A 27,231-nucleotide genomic window follows, 5' to 3' on the forward strand; every position below is an offset into this window, starting at 1 on the left:
TTTTTCATGTTCACCAGGCCACACTTTCCACACACAAAACACACAAATTAATGAGCGAGGACAACGAGCAAGTCTCACCTTCTGTGAGCCATGTCTCTTGGAGTTGGTTTAAATCCTGGAAGAGGTCTGAAGAGAAAGAAGAAATATATAATCAATACACTGCACACACACGAGGCAAGCTATTTGCTTTTAGCCCTTTAGTAAGTGTTTCATTCCCCATGACATTTGAATGCCACAAGTAAGACTTACACCAGGGTCCATAGACCATAATATTAAAAATGCCCCATATAAAGATACTAACTTCCACTACTTTACCTTCGGATTCCTGAGGGGGTAATTCTGTGTCCATGTATTTCCTTTTCGCTGCCATCAACAGTCTATTTAGGGGCCCATTTCCTTGCGACTTCTGGAAAACCCATATATGATAACAGAGAAGTGAGAAACAGACTCATGTGGGTTTTTTTTTTTTTTTGTAAACACATTAATGGCAAAACAGATAATTCTACGATTACTGTGCCGTGGGAAAAATCATTAAAGTGGTGACAAATTAACCAAAAAGTGACACATGTAATAATATTAGTAATATTATTAATCATGATGGGTTACAAAGAGGAGCCTACTGCAGCTACCGATGGTCACCAAGCCCCTCAGAAAACAACACATATCTCAGTTGTGGAGTCAATCTTGGAAAAACAAACGCGCTGTTTGCGTCTGAAGAAAGTGACCATTAGGCACAACGCTGACGCGCTGCTCAACCAAAATATCCCGCAGACGAAACTCGCTGGCAAACATCATTGAGTGCAGTACTTTCTATGCTTTACTTTCTGGAGATTTTAGTGGTAGTTTTAGCGGAGTGAGAAGGAGTTTTCTGTCGCGCACACACGCACGCACATACATACACACACACACACACAGCTGCTTCAACCAGAACTCGTGCGGCCGCGAGACGGATGAAGTCCGGTAGCCGAGTCGGTTAAAAATCACTCAAAAAGAGTTCGTCCATACGTACATTTGCTAAAGTGTAAGGCACTTGCTGGTCCAAATATCCATCCATTTTATAATCCATCCGTTAACCGTTTGTGGTCATTTAGGCTGAGCTGAGGGAGATCCACGCAGCCTGCGGAGAGAGGAGGGAGCGCTGTTTGTGAATGGAGCTGCGTGGAGGCTGCATGCATAATGAGCTCCATTCACAAAAAAAGCCGAGGGGGAGTGATGGCGAGCGATTACCCCGCGGGCTGCTGTCCTCTTTACAAATCTGTTTTTTCTCCCCCCCCCCCCCCACCCCTCCTTCCTCCCTGTGCGCGTATGCGTCTGTGCGTAACAGAGCGCACGTCGCGTTACCTGAAAGTTTCAGGTGCAGCAAACGTGACACTATACATACAGATGCGCGGAGCCGTTGGATTTGGCGTGTTCGCCTTTTCTGATCTGGAAACGGCAGGCGGCTCGTAAAGCATGAGGGCTATGACTTATGGCTGTTATTTAATGGCCTGTTTTTTGGGCTTTCTGCCACGTCTGCCCAGATTGCCAGGCTCCACTTTCTTTAGGAAACAGTCCAGCGCTTAAACTGTGAAAGGAAACAGATGTTGAGTTGTAGTTGAGTCACAGCAACAAAACCAAACCCGACTTAGAGACAAAAAAAGCGCATGCAGTGAGAGTGACTTTGAATACGTTTATATTGAAGTGCTATGACTCTTTTTTTTCCTTTATAGCTCCAGCTGTGCTGTCATTTCTGCAGCAGACATGATTTGGGGAAAAGAGGGAGACGTGCACTTCCAGCTCGGGGCAGAGGAGGTTTGTGATTGGTGGATTTCCTTCTTCAATGGCTCGAATTTCTCGCCTTTGTCCGAATGAATACGCTGACTTATGAATGAAGGCTCGGCTCCCTCTATCAGCCAATCACCGGCCTCTTAGCCGGGCTCCTAGCAACCGGGGGTGGAGCTTGCGTTGCTGCAGCCAATCACCTCGCGGCAGACTGCGGGCTTTTATACTGGATTTTCCAGTTGTTTTTCATTCACAAAAACAGAGAGGGAAAGTTAGAAAAAAAAAAAAAACTTCCATTCATAAAAACCTGCCCTGGCACGAAAGTTCTGACATGTTTTTCTTTTCCTGTCCGGACAAACTCAGAGACCTTCACTTAGTTTACCTAATTTAATGTCTCTACACCTTTAGTTATAGCAAACAGCGAATGCTGCCAAGCGTGCAAAAGTGGCAGTACCTCTGCAGGAGTCCTGCCCATCAAATGGAGCATCGAAACTGACGTAAATCACCTCAGGAATATGCATTCTTACATTCTTGTGGTTTTAAAGTCTACACCACACGAAACCCACAGGATTTAAAGTTCTCTGTGAGGCTTTGTCCAACAGAATACGATGTTGCTTATTGAAAATAAACTACCTAACTGAAGCCATAAGGAGTTTGTTTTTCTTCTTTAAAGAAGAGTGAACAGCCAGGAGACAGGAAATAAAGTTGCTGTGGGATTTGAGTGTAGTTTCAATGTAGAGACAGACAGTAAGTGTTTTAAAAAAACATGTGCACCCTCGTCTTCTTCCTCTCCCTTCTGCTGATATCAAATTCAATCTCCATATCAGGTGATACTGTACATGGTATTTCCTGCTTAATGATATTTAGATGCACATTTAGATCTGCACAACAGGCCGTAAATATTACATCAGCCCTGCGTTGAACAGCCAGCACTAAGCAGTTGCTCTAAAGAGTGGTCTGGCCCAAAGAAAGCCAACGTACATCGAAGCGTATAGTGTTTGGCCCAGCGTGGTTCATCGCCCTCCAGATGGTGACACAGTGAATAAAAATGTGTCCACAACATCACTACTGAAACATTTCCGTGTGGTATTAACCGAAAGATACATTACAGTGTGTTGTGTTCCTTCAACGGTTTCTCTTTTACTTCTTGTTTTGTAGGTGTCAGCACACAAACATGCTGCATTGAGATGTTGAACATGTTAAACAGCACACGTTCAAAACATCTGCACAACATTATGGTGAAGTTTTCAGTATGCAGACACGAGTTTTTAGCCTAAAGCTAAATTTACAGTCTTTGCAAAAAAACATCTCTACACTGAAGACAAACTTGAATGACAGTGTGACCTTTTGCATAAACCATCGGCTCGATATTCATTTTTAAGCTCACGATGGGCCTATTTTCATAACCCACAAAGAGGGAAGCATGTGGTACCAAGAGATAAGAACTACAAAATGGTGCAAAATCCTCTAAAACAACCAGTTACAGAAAGAAACCTAACTCTCTGATGGAGGTACACCCAACCGGGCCTCACTCTGCAAAGACAACACTCTTTGTATGTATGAACTGACGGAAGAATTCTGCTACATTTACATTCCTTAGTATTTCATTAGTAAAATCTAATTAATTAATTAATTTAAAAAAAATTTGTACAATGCAAAACCAGACGTTTGAGGTGCGCGTGTTGTTAATCCACACGTGGTTAACATATTAAAATGTAAAAAAAAAAAAAAAAACAAACCTACTCACTGAAGGTCCTACACTTTGCTGATACAGACGTGTTTTTATAGCCGACACTAGATTTACAGCATCTTTAGAGGCTTTAGGAGAAATTGCAGAACATAGGTAGTGGACATAGATCACCTCTCATGTATTTCATTTGCAGCACACACACACAACAAATGCATTGTGAAATCTATTGCAATAGTCATCTACCTCTGAGTTTAATATAGCTTTGTCAGCAGAGAGATAAGTACTAACAGAGACAGAGGGGAGACATTTTAAGTTCAGTGCAGTGCTGTGGAGTGGACTCAAAGTGCTTATTGATCAAAGCTGGCTGTGCTTGATGGATGGGTGAAATGTTATTATAGCTTCAGCTGTTCTAGTTATGGAGAGACAAAGTGAGACGTGTCGAAATGGACGTAGAAAGGGAGTGAAACACTTTGAAGACAGACGGTTTAAAGACAGAAAGGGACACCGAGGCTACATAGAAAAAGAATGAATGAGTGAATGGAAGGACAGAATAAGGAAGTGAGACGGGATGAGAGAAAAAAAAAAACGACACAGAGAGAAGTAAGACAGAGAGTCAGAGGCCGAGGCGTCTGTGGGGGAAGGGGTTGTGTGAAAGGCTCGTCGACAGCACCCCCCCGCCCCCACTCCACCCCCCCGGGTCCGCCCCCGTCTCTCGAGCTCTTTCCTCTCTCCTCCCTCCTACGCCTCCCTCGCTCCTGATAAGTTTGATGGTGACTGATAAACAAATGAAGATCTTTGATTAAAAAACAAGCGCATCACACAGGGACTTACTGGAAGCATCATGGTTTTTTTTTTAACTCTGGGCTGATACGGCGTGTAACATATGAACGTTTCTAAAACAGCAAACAATGTTAAATTCTTTGATTTATTTATTTTTACATTTATGTGATGTTGAAATTTGTTCTGGTCCTTTTAGTGCCACCACACAAGCTCCATCAGTGCTAGAAGTGGGGGCAGTTGATAAAAAAGCCAAAACAAATGTAAAACAGTATGTAAATTATTTTTAAATGTAATTACAAATATTTGTTATTTCAACTATAAAAAGTATATTTACTTCTACTATATGTTTACAGTATATTTGACCTTATGTGTCCTTGGTGCTGTAGTTGAAAATGTAGGGAGTTAAAGCTACAGGCTGAAACTTTTAGCGAATATATTTTTAGTTCAGAGATGCTCCGTAACTTCAAAGCCTCTCTCAGTTTGGACACCACCTATGGATGGATCACTGAATGAACCAGTCGGTCACAGGCCCCAGGGCCAAAAGGGTTCAGACGGTACTTGGGCCATAGACTCTCATGCTTGAAAGCCCCAGAGCTCACTTATAAGACAAAAACAAAGAGATGCATATTAATCCCAATAAGACAACAGCATTACCAAAAAATATAAAAAATAGCCACAGCTTGTTTAAAAGTTACAAAAAAGTACAGGAAATAGTTGAAAAAAGACTGACTGATAATAAAAGAGACTTTTATGTAGTAGGTCTGGGGTTCCTATTTAGCAGGGGTGGGGTGGGGGGTGGGGGGCTTTAACCTGTCTGTATCCAGGGGCCCATTTTCTCATAATCATCCATGACTCATTTATTGATACCACACTTAGCAAAATTCAGATTTTAAGACTCTGCAATCACAGCCATGTTTTCTGTCAAATCTGTCTGTGCTTGTGACTTTGCCCCCCACTGTGCTGACGCTTATCGTCTCTTAGCCTCTTTCATAAACGTGCCCATCTTCACCCAGCAGCGGTTCGGCCGGCGCACCCTTACCGGGAATGTAATGGATTCCCATAACAAGCACTGCTCCGCTTTGCCAAGCAATTTCAAAAGCAGCTTAAGCGTGCCAACACATAAAAAGTCCTCTCTGCAAAAAAACAAAACAAAACAATTGCAGGTTTATTTATTTTTCTTCCTTCTTTCTGGTGTTTTCACCCGATGCACAAGTGGGTGTTTTTGAACAAATGCATGATATGTCCACTTTATTAGCAGTGGATAAGTGGTTAGGTATGAACTGATTAAGTTGGTAAAATGTGCAGCTTCTGAGAATCACAGCTGGCACTGTGACAGCACTGTTCAGGGATTCTGGCTCAGTCTATTTCAAAACACCTGATTATGTGTTTTGAAGTAGATTCCTACTAAAAATCAGTTATGTAAACTAAAGTACATTTACTTATGTATTGTACTTACGCACAGTTTTTGAAGTATTTCTACTTCATTCAAGTATTTCCCTTATTTACTACTTCATACTTTGACACTGAGGTAAAGTTGTACTTCACTCCACTATACATAACTGTGTAGTTACTAGTTACTTTTCAGATTCAGACTCACAATGAAAAATATAGTAAACTCAGACATTGTTGAGCCCCATTGTGCAAATCAAAGTAATTTAAAGAGTAATTAATGGATTCACATCATATTATCAACATTAAATAAAGCCATTAAAATAAGCTCCATCGTTACCAACAACATTAACGTGATGAACACATTATCACATCCATGATTAGAATAAAATAATATAAAATAATATCATACTCTTTTATATTTGCCATCACTTGTTTTTCTTTCACTTAAGTAGCAGATTTTAATATAAGGCTTTTACCCCTTGCACACTGGCTCTTGAAGCTGATGGCAACAGTGAGATGGAACCATGTGCAGGTCTAAAAACCAAAACAACGAGCTGAAAGATGCGGAGCTGAGCTGCGCTGCAAAGGCTGTGGGCTGGTCACTATGAACGGTCCCTTTTCAACAACACAAAGTCATGTGGTCCGTTTCATTTAAAACGTTTTATATCTCATCGTGGTCATATTTGAAAACACAACTACAGCTGGCAGTTATCCCGAACCGTGAGCATGCGGTACACGGACAACACTAGTTCTCATTATGAACGTTCCTCACAGGACCATTAAAACAAACGGGACTTACTGTCGGGCAGGAGGCCGTCAGGCTGACTGCTTTGTTTGGAGTGTGGAATCAGCGTCAGTGAAAGAGCAGCTTCTCCCACGTGCCATGCCAACTGCAAAATGATTCCTAATGCAAACATTCAACGTTTAAAACGCAGGGCAGCCTCTGTTTGTGTGTGTGTGTGTGTGTGTGTGTGTGTGTGTGTGTGTGTGTGTGTGTGTGTGTGTGTGTTTGTGTGATGCGTGTCCTTGTAACTTGCTTGCGTGTTTGTGCCCAGAGACAAACCCTTTTCCAGTTTCTCTTCCAGAGTGACCAAAAATAATTTCACCTCCATGTATGTTCCCTGACTATCTCACATCCTTACAATGCCATGCTGCCAAATCTGGACCCCCCAGGGCTGTCTCGTGTCCTGCCTGTGCTAAACTCAAAGAGCCTGATTCACATCCAAGAGACTATTTCCTCAGCGAACAATACATACCTGAAAATAACTCCAGACAAAATAGAGCCAAGAGTGTTTGTTGCATGACTTGTAAAGCGTAAAGAGCACTTCCTTACAAGGTCAAGGTGTAAAATTTGAACTGATAACCTTCCTGCAAACATCCGATTTCGGAAAGGTGTTAAAGTGCTCTGCTGTGTATCATGCTGCGCTCGTGGAGCTGCATGAACTGACATGCATCAATATGAGAGAGCACCTAAACCTGAATGTATCATATTGTGCATGAAAGCTTGAAGTTGCCTGTGGACACGAGATTCTTCCAGGACTTTGACTGACACCTCTCGGGGTTGTGCTGGCTGGTCTGGTGCAGGGGATTGTCACTGCCTGCTGGGCTGAAGAGCGCAGAGATACGTCCAGTGATTTCCCACCCAAGTACCACCCCTGTGGAATTCCTGGCAGCGGTGTTTAGTCAGCACCCCAGACAGGCTTTGTTCGCCTCGGCAGAGACCCGCCCACCCTCAGCCACAGAGGAGCTTCAGTGGAGGTGCCTGCATGTGTGAGACGAAAGAGACAAAAAGAGATCTTTATTAGTGTGTTTATGAGAAAGTGTGTGTGTGTGTGTGTGTTTCATGTTTAATGCATGCGTTCACATATGTGCCCCCTTACCACCTCCCCCTCCTTTGCTGGGGTGTGATGTAAAATCTGCCCCATGGTCTATTCTCCATTCCCCCAGGACTCTGTACCGTTGCTAAGATGCCTGCTTGTGTATAGCCACAGTCAGGAAATGTCACTGCTGGCATCTGACGAGCGCTAGCGCGCCAACCCAAGCGTGCCTCCTAGCCACCTGCAACCCAACCTCCTCGGCCGCAGACACTGGCTCGCTTGTTTGCCCGCCGACCATTCCTTGCCATGCCCCTCCAAAGTCGGCCTGTCTGGGCTGCTCCGGGCCTGTGAAAGATCAATCAGGTGAGCACAATAGCATTTATAGGGGTGTTTTTGACTGGCAGCCCTGTAGAGAAGTGGCTGCCATGCAGCTGCACCGGCCCAGCTGAGCTGCCAGAGAAAACACAAGGCTGACTCTAAACTCTGCCTCCCACACACAAACATAGCAAAACACCAGCTCCAATAGCATGAAATAGGAGAAAATATAACGTGTTTATTAGCAACTGGATATTTACTCCGTTGCAGATCATAAATGTAGCTTCTCTTCATCAGAGGTATATACTTAAATAAAATGTAACGCATAGCATGCTGTTTTCTTTTAGCTAAAGTAAGTTGGTAAAGAACGACGCTGACATTGTCTGTAATGGTTTTATTGGAAATACATTCCATGAAAAGCCAAAACTAAGCGTGTCACTTTTTAAATTCTGTTGCATGTTTAGGGAATTTGGTTTCTTGTATGGGATTTGTTGAAAGTAATATAGAAATAAAATAGTATGACAGCATTCAAACGTAAATGCCGTGTGTGCCATTGCATCAAAACCTTTATTCAAATGGAAGTGACAATGTTAAAACACACACATTTGCAGTGATTTATTTTTACACATGCGCACTGTACAACTCGTCCTCTATTAGTCACCAAAGGCACATCACCGAGACCAAAGATGGTTGTGAGAGGCATTGTTTTGCTCTAAAAGCAGGATGGTTTTAATGAGACACAGAAGAGCCTTGTTGATGTCTCTCGCTCTCACATTCGCTTGTTCAGTGTCCACATAGCGCTGGTTCTGTGTTAACCCTCCTATTGTTGTCACCAGCCCCCTCTTCACCCACATTCCCACTTATATCCCATTTTCCACTTCATTTCCATGCTAATTTGTGAGGACGAAGAAAATCTCCATGTTATGTCATTTAGAGTGATGCCGCTGATTTAACTATCTATACAAGGGGGAAACCAGTGGGGCTGGCCCCAGGACATGGCCTCCAAAACAAATCAAAGGCAGGGCATTTGGATGGCGGGGATCTTCGGCATGCTGATAATGAGGATGTTTGTTATGCTATCACCATCATGGAAAATGCAGTGTTGAGTAGTTGAAAATAAAACAAAAATGCACAGTTTCTTCTTCTTCTTTCTTTTTTTTTAGCTTTTCCAAGCTCTTCTCCGCATTTTCTGCTGGGGTTTCATGGTTTTGCAATCCTGCATTGTACTGTTTTCACAAGGGAGCTTGTCTAATTTTGTCAGATTCCTGCTTGTAATGACTCTCAATCCTTGTAAACTCTGTGGTGTAAACAATGCCTCCAGATCTTTCCACCAAAACAACACAGGAGCCTTTTTAGAGGCCTGAAAAAGTGGGCGATTGTGTTTAGTTTGGGTTTATCCGGTACTGGGAGACCTGATAACTCAAGATCGCTTAGCTAGACGGCAGACGTCCCACCGTGGTTGATGCCGAATTTAATAGGATGTGACAATTTTAGGAAAACAAACCTTAACAGAATATTCGGAAGGTTTCTGTGTGATCCTCGGCAGCATGTGCAGCTTTCTTGTTATGAAGAAATGGTTTCCACAGATAAACAGCCACGCTACAACGAATCTGTGAGGCTGCGGTGCTCATCGTAAAGAAAACCAAACTGTACGACGGACAAAAATTGAAGTCCAAATTAACTTCACCACAACTGTTTGGGAAACTTTGGGAAGCTTCAATTTTCTGCCAGTTGAAGGAGTAGATGTGGAGACGTGTTACTGTGTAGGTAAAGTACCATCCATGTCAACACTGATGCAAAAGGGCACCTGTAGCGTCAATACCGGATGCCACGGTTCCCAGGGCATCAAATAGTGGAGTTCCTCGAGCGTCCGATAGTAACGCCGAAGGGCTCCTGTGGCCTTAAGATGATACGCCGAAGGATGTACAAAGCGGCCCAAGGAAGGAAGCGTCAGCATTTGACGCTGTGTAATGACAGTGTGTCGGTCCCTGCAGTAATCTCAACATTAAGCTCGAAATTCTGTCTGTTCAGGGATGACTAAGCCCCACGCCTCCAGCCATACACAGACTCCGCAAGGAACGCACGGTAAACAGTAGTGGGGGGATGCAGCACAGTTCAATGCCACGCTGCAGTTTACACAGACATGCAAAGCACAAAAGTATTTTTACCCCATGGAAGGTTCCTGGGATTCCCTTCCTGGGAAAGGAAAGTACCCAGAAGTCTCTGGTGGAAATAAGCCTATAGCTTGTGCTCAAGGAAAGTGCAGTGGATCTTCAAAGTGACTGGAATTTGTTGGCTAAGGTGTCAGTACCACATTTAGTGCCAATACAGCAGGTCCATTTAATAAATCTATTTCAGTGGTTGGAAAGAAGGCACGAGCTATTGTAAGGCCAAACGTCTACATATTTTAAAACCAAATCAACAGATAAAAGGTGACCTACCAGGCACAGCAACACATGTACAAAATGCCTGGCACTAGTCATTGTGGGCAAACGGTGGGAGAAGCATTTGAGACTGACACCTGTGCCATCCTGAGCCATGTGGGGCTCCGCCAGGGCAGGAATGTGCACGGCTGCCTTTGATGGAGGTGTTTGTATGTGGAGGACATGGTTTAATGGCTAATACAATGTGTCCTTGGGGGCTGGAAATGCCAGTGGTATTTTTTGCGACGTGGCCCTAATGAATGGTATCCAGCCACTGGAAGCCTCTCAGTGATATTAACACTGTGTTTATACAAATTGCAGGTTACTTCTATCAGAGGATGATACGTCAGTATGAGCTGCTACTTTGTGATCGTTGAAAGTCTCATCACAGACGCTTAGATGAAAGTCGAAGTAAAAAACAAACTGAATTTCATGAACCACACATGATGGCTTTGAAAGAACAAAACCATCACCAGCCCAGTAGAACAACAGTCGACTCTTTCATCCACAAGTGTCACACTCCAGACCTTTCTGGGCTTTCCCCGTCGTGCCTGTTTTTAACTTTTCAACACAAGAAATCATAAACAGCCCTCAAGCACTCGAGCCGATTTTCACAGCGGGGACTTAAGGGGAGGGCTGTACGAGGGGCCGGACTGTGGCCTGACACTGGAAATAAGTTGTGTATTCACTCCCTTCAGGAGCAGTTAAACAGTTTGTTCCCAGAAATTGATATCGCACTTCTAAAGAGCACGTGCGGACGAGACATTACATAATGTGACATATGCAAATGGAAGTGATTAAATTCTCCTGCATTTAATGGACGCTTCCGCAATTAGATGGTCACACGGGTTGAGAAAAAACAAATAAAACACATTAATCAAACTTACTGGAAGAGAAAACCAAAGCAGACCTCGGCCGAAAACACAATCAGGATCACAGACTGCAGACCAAGCTACAGTATTGGATTATTACTGACATTTGGGAGTGTGCTCAGTTTCAAGTGGGTTTTTGGTTGATGCAATGTTGTTATAGCCCATAGAAATTATACACAATCTTATAATGAATAAATAAGACCCAGCAATACATACACACATATATATATGTGGGACCCAGGCTTTATTAAGGCTGCCTAACTTGGATGTGAGTAGGTTGGTGTGATATGCTCCCTTGTTTTCTTCCTCCTCGGTTCATGTGCCATGCAGCATGACATAATGAAAACAATATTCCATTGAGAAAAAGGCGGGCGACGCCGGGGCGACCACTCCCTTCTCGTGTCATGCTATATTTGCTCTGCTCAGGTAAAGCTGCGCTGATGTCAGCCCTCTCTCCGGCCTCGCAGCGGTGGATGAAGTCAGCGGTGTTTGGAGGAGTGAGATCATTTTTCCATTGACTGCGGCGTGGGGCAGTGTAAGGGACACTTCGTGGCAAGCAGCCTGTTTGCCTGTCTATCTGTTTTTTTATACCTGCCAGCTTGTCTGTCTGCGCACCAACCTGTCTGTCTGAAAGCAGGTGCGTGTCATTGCTATGACTGTAGATAAAGAACAAAAGTGAGGCTGGTTAAAGTTACTTATGAAAGTTATCTTTAATTTACACCAGCAGCCTGCAGCATCCGCAGGTGTGTGCAGACAGTCGGGCTAAAGAGCATAAAAGCACAACATAATCGAACTCTTACAGGTTCCACACACGACTGGACAACTTCGTGTCCAGTCAAACCGAAAAACAGATCTGACAATTTGGGAGGATTTAAAAATGTCCTGTATTTTGACGTGCTATGTCTAATTGGACGTCTGCTGCAAATACTTCCTACTCTTTGCACTTATAGTGCACAAATTATGTATTTCAGCCGTGCACGTGTGCACGGGCACAATACACAGGCATATTTACACCTGTGACACCACACTGTAGCAAACAACATGATATTCCACAAAACATTCACACTGGTGCCCACAAACAAGCCACACACACACACACACACACACACACATATATTGCACCAGTTCTGTCTGTGTTACATCATATGGTCCATGGGCACAGTTAGTCATCCTCATGTGACTTAATCTCATTTCTGGATCTCAGAGGACATCAAGCACACATCTTTTTCTCGCTACAGTTGTGAGGACACTGACTGACATTGTGCATTTCCAACCCCATCATTCTGTCTTTAACCAACCACAGCTAAATAATGCACAACCCCCTACTCTAACTCCAACCTTAATCCTCAAACAAGGGTCTTTTTCACCCTCAAACAGCTTTTTAAAGTTGTGCAGGCCCCCCGAAAATGTCCTCACATTGATGGTATCTAACTCAGTGTGTCCACACACAACACAGTCCCTGCCACACTCAAATCAATCTCTGGCTCACAAACACAAAAACTCTCTACGCAGACATGCAATCGCACACGCACACACACACACACACACACACACACACACACACACACACACACACACACACAGACCCCCCCACCCCCCTTTTACCCATCTCAGCATGACATCAGCTCATCCTGGGTTACTTGGCCTCCCGAGTGTCCTGATGGCTGAGATAAGGCAGGAAAGTCACTGATTAGCTGGGAATCTCGTTACACAGGGAGCAACGGATCCCTCCCTTCCTCCTCTATCACTGCTGCCATGCATGAGTGAAGCCAAATGACGAGCAGTTGACTCAGAAGCAATGCAAACAGCCATTTACACATCCTGAAAAATACACGCAAACCTAAAGTCCCCACAGATCCTGGCGAATTAAGATACTTTCTTTTTTAACTTATATATTTGTTTTATTTGAATCCTATTTCTGGTCTTTCAACCACATTGGCCTGTATTTCCCGGATGGATTTCCATGAATTTATCATACAGATGTTCATGTTCCCCAGAAGATGAAGCCTTACTCAAAGTCCGCTTCTCACTTTTAATGTAGCACCACTTTTTTTGGAAACATTCTAACAACCACTGGCTTGATGGTCACGAAATGTGGTACAGAATAATTCATGGTGCCCAGAGGATGAAACACAATAACTTTAGTGATCCAGTCACTTTATCTCTAGTGCCACTAACAGGTCGCATCATTCAGTGATTCCCACACGATGAACCAAGTAATTAATAATAATATTATTAATAATAATATGATGACAATGATGTTGTTGTTGTTTTTTCATTTTGTTTTAGTTTAAATTGGATTATGATCAGATACCTGTGTTCACATCAGAAAAAGTGCACCTGCTGAACATGACCACATTACGATTTAGCTCGTAGTGGATCCAGTGCTGCACAATCTACCAACTATGAGGATAATGCATTTGCTAATAAACGTATAACATTTTGTTTCATATAAACTTCTTTAAATGGAATCCATATCAAGAAACAAGCTTCCACCACAGATTGAATCTTTCAGATTGAACTGTAGTAATGTCACAGGGGTGTGGTTGCTTTGCATTGTCTTTGAAACGAGGAGAGCAAACGTAAGCTTGAGGCAGCTCCTTTTAGGACTCAATCAGTCTTTTGGTGGACTGACTGAGTCCACTGACCCAGAAAATGGGTTTCCACAGCTAGAGGAAATGATACTCAGTAATCACCTTAGTGGCAACACTTGTAAAGGAATGCACACGGATTTCACACTGCAGAAGAGAATAGAATACATCAATGCACTGAACCTTTGGCCTTAATATGCCCGAGGAGGTGTCATTAGCTTCTAAATCAGAATTAATCAGCCATTCTTTCTTTTTTAAACAACTCTCTGGGAAGGTAATCTATAGGTCTCATTGTCGTATTGTTTACACGTTTGGCTTCAACATCCGTTCCTAGCGTGTTTCCCACACATTCCTGTCATATACGTATTATACAAGAACATTCTCCAGAGGTGACAGCAGGTGTATCATGTGTCCCTCGAGCTGATTTCTCGTGTGACAGGTGGCTGAGATGGGAAAAAGAAGGCAAATAAAAGTAAGGCTCATTCATACTGACAGTGAAGCTGTATTTCAGGGAAGACTGCAGATAAACGTTTATTACCTATTTAACTATGTCGTGGTGAAGTGGCAGTTTTTAACATTTTATTCAAATTCTGGATGAGCACACGTGGATGTGTTTAACGGGTAGACGTGTTTTTGCGTCAGGTTACTTTGATCCATGCAGAAATACTGACTATTAACCACCGCAAAGACGTTTTCTATAGATATGCACTGTCTCAACCCTGGTGACTTTGTGATCTTTCCTGCAGGAAATGTCAAACCACAAGTTTGACGTTTGTGTTTTTACATGATTGAAAATGTTGAATAGGTTGTTGTGACGTTTGGCAACAACCCTTCATTTTCGGAATCACTGGGTTACAATTTAAATAATGTTAGCATGCGGACAGGCATCTAAACTAAGATGGTGAACGTGGCAAACATTATGTGTGTATAGTGGCATCACGTCTTATGTGCAGCTAACAAGCTCCAAACTGACTTTTACGCAACAAATAAGCAAACATTCCTGCAAAGAGGCGGACGCACTCTGACAGCTGTGCAGCACAGACCCTAATGCTTAATTTGACATTTTTCACAGCTAATGCACGACTCTGCTGTGAAAGTACCCTTTTTATTTGTCGCTTTGCAGCATGATGGCATTGTGGGGGTTACAGTCTTACGGAGCCTCTCGTGGCGGTTGACACGATATATGTAGGATAACAGATGTGACGTGATGTGAAAAAAAAAAACCCTAATGCAACATGACCATTCAAAAACTGCTAAGTGACCTTCCTTGCGAACACTGTATTTGAAAGCACCTTGCTGCAGCCCTGGAGCTAATAATGCCGTATTATGGCAGCGAGTAAATGTGATACGGGTGGGTCTAGTTCAGTGAAAACATTTTCCCTGTGCTCTTCTGTTACACATACTGTTGCATAATCACAAGTGATTCTAAATAGGTCATTCAGGCACTTGTTATTTAAGATCATTGGATGACCTGTTTTGACACTCGTGCGGATTGATCTGACTCGGGGTCCAGTTTCACATGGGAATCGATTGTGTGATAAAGATAGAAAGATGATTAAACCGATTGAAAAAAAACATCACGCGCCACAGACAAATCCACTTTTGTACCTTATACATTCTTTATGAAAGTAACGTTATACATACGAGGAGCTTTACTGTGTGATGCTTAACGAAAATGAATTTAATGAAAAAAGTGTTTGAAATGCAATAGAAAAAGGACTGAATGATGTGGGACGTGTTAAGGTTACAATGTTAGACAAACCCAAGTGACTTAAAAGTAACTTATGGAGAAAAATAAAATGTGAAGTTGATGCTGTTTAAATTCACAAGTCACAGTACAGAATACTGTACTGTGTGTGGGGATTTGATTAAACAAGTACTCTGCTACAAGTAGAGGTACCAGTACAAATTCTTTAGTAAAGTCAAAGTGCCGAAGTACCCTCTCTAAAAATTACCTAAAGTACTTCTATAACAATGTATTTTCAGTAGTACTGAATTCAATGTTAAGGCTGTTACCTTGAATGTACCAGTCCAGTGCCGATTAATTCAACAAAGTCTCAAAGGTGAAACGTATGGCAAATATAAGGTGCAGTAATCATTTAAAAATAAGAGGCAAAGTAAAAGTGATTCATAACTAAAGCTGTAAAATAAATGTAGTGGAGTAAAAGTAAAATTAGCCTAAAATGGAAGTACACCAGTAAAATACGAGTACTCCAAAATCTTACTTAAGTACTGTAATTGAGTAAGTGTACTTAATTGCTTACTATGACTCATTCGCACTTATACAATAAGAATAAATAAAACAAACTTTTCTCGGTGCTAGTTTGTGATAAAATTGATTTCCAGCCCGTGATAAGAAGATTACAACCCAGATCGGCGTGAGACTCTGAAAATGGAAAACATCACTGTGATTACTTTAGTCCACCGTGTACCTGAGCCAGCGGCCGGCCCTGCACAACCAAAGTAAGAGCAGAGGTGATGAGCTGAGAGAAGACGATAAGGTTTATGGTGACGTCCCCGGGCAACACTGTGTATGTGTGCGCGCGTGTGAAAGATAAAATTCAAGCAGCATGTTTGGCCTGAGTAAATACTTTGAAAGGTGTGACTGGTCTGTGCCACTCAGTGTCACTATTAGCATGGAAGAAGCATGAAGAATACTCCCTGTGCAGTACATCTGTGACGTTTTATTGTTGGCGGATTGTTTCCAGTAAAGGAAAACGGAGGTTTATGACCTGGAAATGCGTTTCAGTCAAACACGTGTCTTGCTGTAGTCACAGACGCCACTATGAGGTCATTTGCGGTACAACATGAATCCTCCACAGAGCTGTGTTTACGCTGTGGTGGATCAGTCAGGCAACCAAGCAGTGAAGCTCTTCCACATAACCCCAGTGATGAAGCAATGTGAAGCTTCACACACGTAATTTTGTCCAGGATGCCAGGACAGAGAGTGCAGGGGAAGAGACGTTTGTGTTTGATTCGGTGGGAAGCAAAAACTGTCGCTGAGGTTCCTCTGGGGCAGCAGAGCAGTTGTGAGTCACACAAACAAAGTGGCCAGTTGTGTTGTGATGCCGCGTGTGTGCACCACTGTGCTGCAACAACAAACAGCTCAATGTGTTTCTGTTATTGCCAGTTAAAACCAAAGAGTTGTTCAATCTGGAGGAAATGAATTCCAGTACATTTTCACGTTTGTAGTTTACAATTACAAACTAGGAAGACACATCATTTAAGTAGTGCATATAGTTTTCTCATAAATACATTTAATGAAGTGTTACGTCACTGTCTGTGTGTGTGTGTGTGTGTGTGTGTGTGTGTGTGTGTGTCATCAGGATGGTATCAGGTCTTTCTCACAGAGCCAGTCTGCCTTGTCAGCTAAAAATAGCTAAATAAATAATGACGGCTGGTGTCAGAGTGCTGGTGCAGAGCATGAACGGTGTGGAAGTACTAGAAAAAGAAGTTTGGTACTGTACATATGACAAGCAAAATCTACCCAAAGTAAAAATACTCATGCAGTGTTAAATGAATTATTACATAATAAGGTTTTTTGTGTTTTTAAAAATGCAAACACATTCTGACTCATGCTGCCATAATTGATGCATAAGAGTGTTAAAATACTTAAAGTACATGTTTGTACTGTTACTACCAGCTCAAATCAGGATTTCTCGGCAGTATTTAAAATCTGCTTTTACTCCTGTTAGTATTTACCAAATCAGTACATTATCTGCTAAAAAGCGATGGGACATTGGACTCAGTCATTCATACAGGACACACTGAAGTTCTGCTGTGTCACAGCAGAACTTCCCCCTATTTTATTTGTGGAAAATCAGCTGTGGCCTTCAAATAAAGGATTCACAGTCTCACAAATAAAACTGAGGAGGAAAGGAAGCTTTCAGTGTCTTCAGTCTGTCAAACGGCTAAACAAGAGATTAAACTAAGGAATGTTGTGCAGATACATTTACACAAGGTCTGACGTGATAACGGCTTGTGCGTGTGGTTAGTGTTGTAGTATGTGTTGTGTCGTGCAGTTAACGAGCATCAGGAGGCAAGAAAAGTTTCATAAGAATATTCTGAAAATCAATCAGGGCAAGTAAACACCAGAAAGTGAAATTATCACCGGTAAAAATGAATGATAATGTAAAGGCTTTGTACCAGAGAGCAAAGGCTCTGCAACATTTTAATTACAGCTTGATCAGACTGTATTGTTGATCGAGCACTAGGTGGCATCAGTGGACTATTATTGCGTTTTGAAAGTCAGCTCTGGCCTCAGTAAAGCAGCACAGAAGAGAGTACGTTTCATCTAATGTCGGCATTTACAATTTAAACATCTACTGAGCAAAGGGAAGTGTAACAATATGATTTATCTTGAGGGAGATCGATTGAAAGAACTTGAGCCTCTCTGCTTTTTTATAATATCATCTGTTAATTTTTTGTTTTTTAAAGAAAAAAAAAACAACTAAAAATGACACATTAAAGAAGCATTTTTGTTTTTTTATTTAAAATCTTTTAAAAACATAGAAATTATGGTTATTTGGATTTTGCATTTAGACATGATCAGCTCAAATTTGTCCTTAAAACCTTCAGAAAACGCATTGTTCCTTGACCTTTGAAACTGGAAATGACACATAGCATCGACGACCAGTAACACGAGTCACAATTTGTTAAACGACCCATTGTCATGTTATTGGGTTGGTTTGGTTCACAGTGTCCATAAGACATTCACACATTGTTTTTAAAATTTCTCTTTTGTATCCCCATGGGGGGATTTAGGGCATAAAAGAACTGAGTTGGAGCAAATGTGAAGAGTTTTGAAGCCTTGTTGCAGCTATCTGGAGCATCTAAGGGGAGCTGACTTCCGAGTTTTTCATTTAGGGACAGAACAGTTCATAACAAAGCAACAAATCTGAATGGAAAATTCTGATCTTCCTTTATAAACCAACAGCTGTGCATAAAAAAATAAGTGCTTGACACACAGGAAGCCAGTGCAAATATCTGAAACTAATCAGATGTGAGATGAGAGCCTCTAGCAGCAGCGTGGTGTGAAAACCCTACTGATCGGTAGATTTGTAGAAACCCCATTTCCAAAGGGCGGGACACTGTGCACCTAACTGTCAAGAAAAGAGAATGCAATGATTTGCAAATAATGTGAAGCACAGTTTTGATTTTGAACAGTATGTGGAAAACTTAACAAACGTTCTAACAGAAAAACACGATTTTTTTTTTTTATTTTTCTCGTTTTGAATTTGATTCCGGCAACATATCTCATCATCTAACATCGGAGTTTGGAAACCTTTATTTCAAAAGCTATTTTTCCCCAATCTTGCTAGATACAGTGTTTCAGCTGCCCCACTTTTTTAGGTTTCCACGTGTTTCGCGTCAGTTTAGGAGACAAACTCTTTTACTACTGAGCCATGCTGTTGTGAAAGGCAGCATATGATCCTCCAAAACCTGCAGATATCATTCAGCATGTCCACAGACCATGGGACTGTTCTCCACTTCACCTGAGCGCATATTCAATGAAGTCACGCTCAGAGTAGGTGGCAGTTTTACAGGATCTTGTTTATATATGGTTGTTTCTTTGTATTGTGGATGCAGAGACAAATGCTGGTTATTCAGAGGTGTTTCTGAGCCCGTGCTCAGATTTCCACTATGGAATCATGTCTGTTTTTAATATAATGGCTCCTGAGCGCCTCAAGATCATGACCATTGAGTACTGTTTTTTTGGCATTTTTCCTTGTGGACACAGATTTCTCTGGATTCCCTTAATGTTTTATTGATATTATGAACCGTATCTGATTATTCTCGAGAGGCTGAACGTTCCTTTTTTTTAACAGAGTGATGAAGCTCGCCCCATCTTTACGTCGGACACATTCAGCCTCTGTGGGATGGGATTTTTTTTTTTTTTTTTTTTTATACCCAATCATGATACTGACCTGTTGCTTATTAACCTTATATTTCTATAGTTGTGAGACGTTCCAACAGGAGTTTTTTTTAAACATTACACGACATTTCCAGTCTTTTGTTGCCCCTGGCCAAACCTTTTTGGAATGTGTTGCTGACATCAAATATAAAAAAAAGTTGAAAATAAAATATTTTATCAAATGTTAACATTTGATGGTGTCTTTAATATTTAGAATCAAAAGTGTGTTTTACATTGCATGATTTCATCATCACTTCAGCATCATGCCATGCTTTTTTTATTATGAAATCATAATAAGATGATGTTCTACAAGGATCAAACACGTTGCATAGCATCTAGATGGTGACACATTTTCCGTCCTTCTTGTCTTTCAGATATTTCAGATAACATTTCTAGCCTGAAAGAAGATAATGCTTAAAAAAATGACAAAACACTGCATTAAACTATGATAAAAAAACCAACCGAAAAGCATAAACATTGCCCCCAGTCCTTCACGACGTCTGAATCGGTTACATTTAGCAGTGATGGAGCTGTGGAAGCGGTGGAGAGCATATATTTTCACTCCATATATCAGTTTCATTCACCGCATCGTGGAGCAGTATTTCAATCTTGCCCACTTGTTTGACCTCTGGGAGAAATCCAGACAATCTGGTAATGATGTCACTTTTCCGAGCCTATCAAGACCAATTAGTGTTCAGCACAAGGGCACGTGCACGCCGGCGCAGACAGACACACTCAAACACACACACACACACACACACACAGACACACACTATAATTAAGAAATAGACTTACATAAACAAAGTAATACAATATCTTAAAACCCATTTAGAGGGAGCACTGAAATAAACCTTTGGCTTATTGCGTTTGTCAGTTCTCTCAAACTGATTGGTCTCTCTTTTTTTCCTGCACTCCGAGACATTTCTGGGGGTTTTTTCCCCCCGTTTCTTCAGCCTGATGAAATATAGTGCAGGGGATGAGTGAAATCTTGCCTGCTCTGTCACACAGAGGTTGTTAGAGAGAGGTCTGGAAGGAAGTACACAGGCCAACGAGAGGAGAGTCAGGTTATAATGGTGGGCTTTTTGGAACAGACCCTAGCCGAAGCAGGTTTCACCAAGGTCCTATTTTTCCTTTCTCAGACTCTGTGGGTGTAGAATAACACAGCACTGTGGCCTCGTGTCTCGTCCACATGACAGATGGACAGGAACACTATTTCTCTGTGCCTTTGTCTCACAGTCGAATACAAATCTCTCAACTATTCTTTCGTTTTAATGAGAACGTGAGACGTATCAGAGGAAAATGTGGTGCGATTCAAGCCAAAGCAGTCAAGTTAGAAGGAAACACGGGAGAGGCCAAACTTAGTGGTTTTGGAAGCCAGAATTCCCCTTTAATAAATAAATCTGACCAGCAGCTAAATCTATGACGTGTTATTATATGTACAGTACTTAAATAACTTGCTTACCCATATTTTAACTGTATAGTGACAGAAAATGTCTATAGCTTTTATGAATTGATTGACAAAGTGGCAGAGGGACAGTACAGGGGGCGTTTGCGCACGAACACAATTTCATGAGTTTCCTCGGTTTACAAGTCAGCTTTCGGGAACGAGCAGACATGGATTTGTGACAGCAGACTCAGCTTTGTGCGCACAGTCCCGACTGTGTTTTCTCTGCTTGGCCAATTCAACCGCTTCGCTCACGATTCTGTACTCAAACCCGACTCTGCTCTTCTAAACCCACAGCTGTTTGAACTGAACTGTTGATTTCCAAACAAGAAGCCCTGAAAATTTGGTTGTTTGCCATCAGACCTTTTGGTCTTGATTTAATTCCACAAAGCAACTGGATAACAGAGGGGAGAGACACCGCTGACACACAGCTTGAACCGTCTGTATATTAAAAATCAGTGATGGAAAGCCGCTCTAATCCTGCTCCACAGTCCCCTTGAACAACTGACCTACACATTCATTTTCCTGTATATATGAAGCAAACGTCATCTGCCCTCAAATTACGTGACCTACATACTGTAAATACATGTTTCTTGCTTACAGACGCTAGACGACATATACATAAGACTGTGTTGGCCTTCAGGCGTTTAGGTGAACACTCACTAATAAAAGCCAAAGTTTCATTCTCGTGGGGAAATGTGCTGACTCATGAGTGTACACATAACCCGGCATCGTTCTGAAAATGCACAAGCAATGCAACACACTGAAATGGCCTAGGGTACATGCACTTGCACGGGCGCTCTGTTGGCATCCGGCCAGATGAGGAATGTAGATTTACAAGCCTGCACCGTCATGCAGATGTGGAACCAACGAGCAAGTGTTACGGTGTATCCTTTGGTGTGTGTGTCCACTGTCTTGTCTACACCCCTTTTTTGCCTTGCTACTCCCAAGTCCCCCCAACCCCCCCACTTCAGCAGCAGGAGCTGCAGCATCCCTGCTGGGCCTTGCCTGTTTATCTCTTCCGAAGCAGCCGTGATTAATGAGGCCCTGAACACATCCTCTTTTCCCCCTGAACCTGGGGCGCCCCACAGCTGAGTAAACAGGCCCCGTCGCCGTTCCACCCCGCTGCCACGATCCTGGGCCTGAGGTGGGTCAACAGGGAACCCCCCCCGTACCGCGGGTACCAACTCACGAGATCTGTCACAACATCACTGTGAAAAGTGTAGATGGAGGTGATCCAACAAAGAGTAATGCTGTAGTCGGTGGGTGAACATTAAAGAAAAACATCCCCAAACCTTGTGTTCACATCCAGCCTCCTTAAACATGTGTGGCATACATGCATGCACACTGGCTCTCTGGAGATTGCATTTTTGGGGCTTAAAGCACATGCTGTGGCTGCAGATTTATTACTTTCTTACGTTTTCTGTTGCAACAAGAATGGATTGCGGCTCCTGAAACCTGCTTAGAGAATGTTACATCATTAAAAACGCATTAACATGAGGTGACTGAAAACATAACATATAATAAAGCTGTGCAGTGCCGTGTGAACGGAGACGGCGAACCAGTGTTTAAGCACGAGTAACACAGTTTAAAGTGATCAGGTACATGCTTTGTTTCACCCCAAAGTTAAATGCAATCATAAATATCAGAGAAATGGATGACGACACACAAAAAAAAAAAAAGTCCTAAAAATATCCTAGAACTTATACATTTTTTTGGAGGCCAAATGAATTTTTGGGGGATGAATATGGTCTGCTTCTTTGCAGATATATCCACCATGAGTAATACCAGATTCTCGCAAAGATTTTCTTTTGGCAGCAAGTTTCATGATTGATCTGTTGATCCCGGTGCTCTGACAGATGTCTAATCAGAACAGATACGTAGACGACAAAGGCATTACTTGTGGGTAGAAAACAAGATAATTGCCAGCAGCATATGGAATTTAAAACAGCTTTATTCTGCAGCAGTTGCTCCCAGAATCACCAGAACACAAAATACTTTCCACGGTGAGGAATGCCATATGTCAAAAATAATCCATAATCACGATAAATGCATCCTGACTGCTCTACTGTTCCTATTACTTATCAAGATTTGTCTCCTCTCGTATCCAGCAGAGCTTCCAGTTTGTTTAGTAAAGACCTCAGCGCCAAAAGTTTGTTTCTTATGTCAGGTTGTGGTGTCAAATGTTATGTTCCACACTGAGCAGGGCTGCTCTCGCCCACCATCTTCCACTTCTTCACAGGTGAGTGGTCAGGGGCACGTTATAAAGTGCTGGCTCTGCTTTTGGGGGCCATTTGTCTATAGGCGTTTCCTCTGTTGGCTGTGTTTGTCTTTGAAAGTGTGCAACCCAACACCCTGCACCCACACAGCAGTTCAAACAACTTTACTACACCCTTTGACACCATGTAATTCTGTAAATTCTGTATCTTGTTGCTTGGTTTACTTAATTGTGGAGTTTGAGGGGGCATCTCCACAATAAAGTTAAACACATTTTCACAATAAAGTTGTTTGACAATCTTTATGTGTTGTGAGGGCAGGAACTGTCATGCTACAGACATGAATTCAACTCCAGATCTGTGCGTGGAGCTACGTTTGGGCCTCAAAAGCACTTTAGATAAGGTTCGAGAAAGGCGGTAGTTTTGTTAAAAAAAATTAATTTGTGGGATATGTTACATTTTATCAAACCAGCCAATGATCGTTTTCTAGCTTTAATCCACTGCTGGGATAATGTTGCAGTCAGACAAATTGTTATCTACAAGATCAGATATTTGGGTGGACAAAAATACATTGTTAGGTGTATGTTATTTAGAGTACAAGAAAGTAGGGGAGAAGAAGAAAACATGTGTACAGTACATTTGCAGTTTGGTTCTATAAAACTTCATTTAGGTTGTATGTTAAATTCTGAGGGTAGATCCCTCCCTTCACTTTGTCATTTTCAATAGTGTCTGGTTCTTTAGTGATGACAGTATCAGCTTTGCTAACACGTTGTGTTAGCACGTTGCTATCACACAAATTTAAGCCTCACATAATGTTATGGCAAATGGGGAGAGTGTGTTTCTGACATTTCTTCTTCCGTCACACTATAAATATTTATACCATGTTATTATTATTGATACGAATGGTGGACCAAAGCTGTCAAAATAAGATCGGTCCTCTACAGGGAAAGTTTGGCCTTGTCCAACAATGGATCACACCCACACGTGTCAGGCCTGATCTCACATCAACAGGATATTTGTCTTAGATTTTCTAAAGACGTTGCACAAGTGTTTTCTCAGGCTTGGTTGTACTCCCTATGATGAGGAGAGCAACTTTAAAGACCATTTTTTATTGGATACAAACACAAGAGCTTTCATTGCAGACATTAAACTGCCTTTCTGACTGACATATGGTTCGGTTTATCCACAGATAAAAGGTATTTATGCACTACAGAGTGGCTTTGGAAAGATATCTCAAAGTGTTGAGAGGTGGATGAGCCTCCATCAGTTCTTACGATGCTTCTTGGGTGTTTAGAGGATGTGAGTGTACTGGATGCACATGTGTGAGTATGTGTTTGTATGTGTATCTGTGCATTCATGTGAGTGTTAAGGAATCCCCTGGTAGCTAATGTCATGGTATAGGATCAAGAAACCCATGAGTGTGTTTTTTTTTTTTTTAATGCATGTGTGTGTGTTTGAAATGGATACAGTGGTTTGGAGAATCGGGCTCTTCTCTTAAGGACTAAACGACTGACTGAGTGGTTGGCTGGTGGGCTGGTTGGCTGGGGGCGCCTGGCCTGTCTGTCCCCATGTCTACCCATCTGTGTCTGAGCTCGGAGCTGGGAGAGGTGCGGGTTGAAGGATGGGGAGCCAGGCAGATGTACAGCAATTAAGTGGTGACATGGGTGAGAGTACTGGGTCTGAGAGACTGTGGGAAGGCAGAGCCATGGATTACATGGGGCTATTAAACTCCATTAAAAGGGAAAAGATATTTGGTGTATATGTACATTCCTGCACACTGCATCGGGGGAACAAAAGAAATTAATTCACAGCTCTTCAAGTGTGTCTTAAAACAACAGCCCACAGGGAAAAAAAACGCTGCCTCCTATCAAAGTGACGGGCGCTAAATTCCACTTAACTTTCTTCCACCGTATCTCAACAGGAAACACTGTCACTACAAAGAGACTTTCATACAAAAAGCAATATCTTTGAAAGATATTCAATTGATTTATTGGGCCACAATAACCCCGGCTTTATGTGATTATTGTAATGTTTACAATCGACAAGAAGAAAAGGCCAGAACAGGTCAGTCAGCTAGGGCTTCACTGTAAATTATTCTTCAGCTGCTGGTGTGTTCATAAAGGTCAGTTCACCCAAATTCAGATTTTGTCAATGACTTACATTGTTTTTCATGATTTGATAGAAAGTAGTTGTAATGCACATATACAGGGTTTTTCGACCCTTCTCATTGTCCAGTTCATATTCACAATCTCACACCGGGAGCGACTAAGTTAGGGTTCAGTGTCTTGCATCAGCAACACTTCAGTATGTGAAAGGAGGATGCAAACCAACAATCCTGTGATTGGTGGATGACTGCTCTACCTCCTGAGCCACATTCACTCCACTTATTAGACGATTTATTGGAGGCAGGACATTGTTTTGGTTAAGTGATGGTGTTCAGCCTTGGGAAATCAGGTTTCCCATTTACACGACAACTGAGAAATCAGCTTATTCAAGAAAGCCGACTTACGTCCATGTAAACGCACCGATTGCGTTGGTTCAGAGGCATAAATGTCAGAGACCAAAGCACACAGAGACAAACTTAGATGCCATCAGAGATAAATTAGTAGATGTTGTGGGCATCATGCTGCAAATAACACTTTTCACCTCCACTGTAATGTCAGGGAGGTAGAAATCCCAGGGACACACTGTATTTCTCAAAGCCTGGATGAATAAAACAAAAATCTTTTTGCATATCTGCTGAGCACTGCAGGGATAATTAAGTAGCATTTGGGGGAAGTGGCCCATAAAACCCCTAAAGCAAGGAAACACGTTTTCAAACAATACCACATTTACTCCTCCTGCTGGGAAAATCCAAATATGTTGAAACTGAAAGTATCTGCCAGTGCAACATCTGTGTACTACTGTGTGAAGTGGCAGTGAGAAGCAGCTGGGTTGAGGTTGGATGTGAGTGTGTGTTGAACTGAAGACGCTGTTTTAGCTCAGGAGAAGATATAAATGGTGTGTGTTGGTGTTTGTGGCCACGAGCATTGTGTGGCTGCGTCTATGTTTGGGGTTGTATGTGTGTGCGTGTTAAAGAGTGCATAAAATTAGCATCTTGGTTTGTGGATGTGTGTGTTGGGTGTGTGTCTGGCATTCTGTCTCTGCATTGTTAATGCATATGTGAGGTTAAATGATCACGGATTGTCTGTCTGAGGTCTGCGTCCCCAAGAGGCCGGCGCTGTTCATTGGAAAACCTCTCTGACGCTCTTCCTCTGTCTTTCATTCTCTCTCTCCGTCTGTCTCTCTGAGGCCAGGAGAACACAAACAGAGGTGCTGCCTTCGTGAGGCACAAATCCTCACTTCCTCTGAAACTTCCAGCGCCGCTTTTTTCCTGTCCAAATTCCACAGCCATTAAACTTTCCTGGCAGGAATTCAGAAAACAACTCAGAAGAGAGGAGGAGGATGGAGGAGGGGGGAGAAGGAAGGGGAGGAAGGGGAGGAAGGGAGGGGGGCCCTTCACCCTCCCCCACCGCCTCCTTCACTCTCCCTCCCCCTCGTCTCCTCTCCTCTGGATATCTGTGCTCCTGCTGACTACCTTAAATAAAGATCTGACTTCATACTTGTTTTCATTGCTGATCAGGTTTCTTCAAAAGTGTCTACTGGTTTTTGCAAAGGGTTACGCTGAGGTGTGGTAGTGCAGCAGTAACCCCCTCTTTCTCCCCCCTCTCCTTTGCGGACGTGTCTGTTTCTATCCACCCGGAGCTTAAATGATATAAACCATGCTCAGATTAGTCTTAGGTAAAAAAAAAAAAAGGTAGAGGCACTGTTTGCAATTTCCCTTGTCCTCTGCATAAATTGGTCATGAAATGTGAGCCGACCTTCACCAAAGTCACAAATATTAACGCTCTCAATACTTCTAAGCCGATAAAACACAAACAGTCATGATCATTCATGTCTTTATTGAACGTCAAGTATGAAAATGTGATGTTGGAAAAAGTGATGGCAACACTGAGCCTTTCAGCTCACTGATAGTC

General features: G+C 42.3%; 1 protein-coding gene across 3 annotated transcripts in view; it reads right to left on the reverse strand.

Annotated features, from left to right (window-relative positions):
- The window catches only part of etv4 (ETS variant transcription factor 4), a 34,335-nt gene extending 27,894 nt beyond the window's left edge, over window positions 1-6,441 (reverse strand). Inside the window, exons 1-3 of one of the 3 annotated variants that reach the window (XM_067487571.1) lie at window positions 6,423-6,441; window positions 316-406; window positions 79-126 (exon numbers count right to left, since the gene is read on the reverse strand). In XM_067487571.1, the coding sequence (XP_067343672.1) occupies window positions 79-126; window positions 316-370 (103 nt within the window). In that variant the 5' untranslated portion in view covers window positions 371-406; window positions 6,423-6,441. Of the gene's footprint in view, window positions 1-78; window positions 127-315; window positions 407-620; window positions 811-1,009; window positions 1,254-6,422 lie in introns of those variants that run through there. The other 2 variants (XM_067487568.1, XM_067487569.1) reach the window with 2 other exon arrangements.
- Between the last annotated feature and the right edge of the window lie 20,790 nt (window positions 6,442-27,231).

Source organism: Channa argus, chromosome 20 (assembly GCF_033026475.1).
Source record: "Channa argus isolate prfri chromosome 20, Channa argus male v1.0, whole genome shotgun sequence".
NCBI lineage: Eukaryota > Metazoa > Chordata > Actinopteri > Anabantiformes > Channidae > Channa > Channa argus.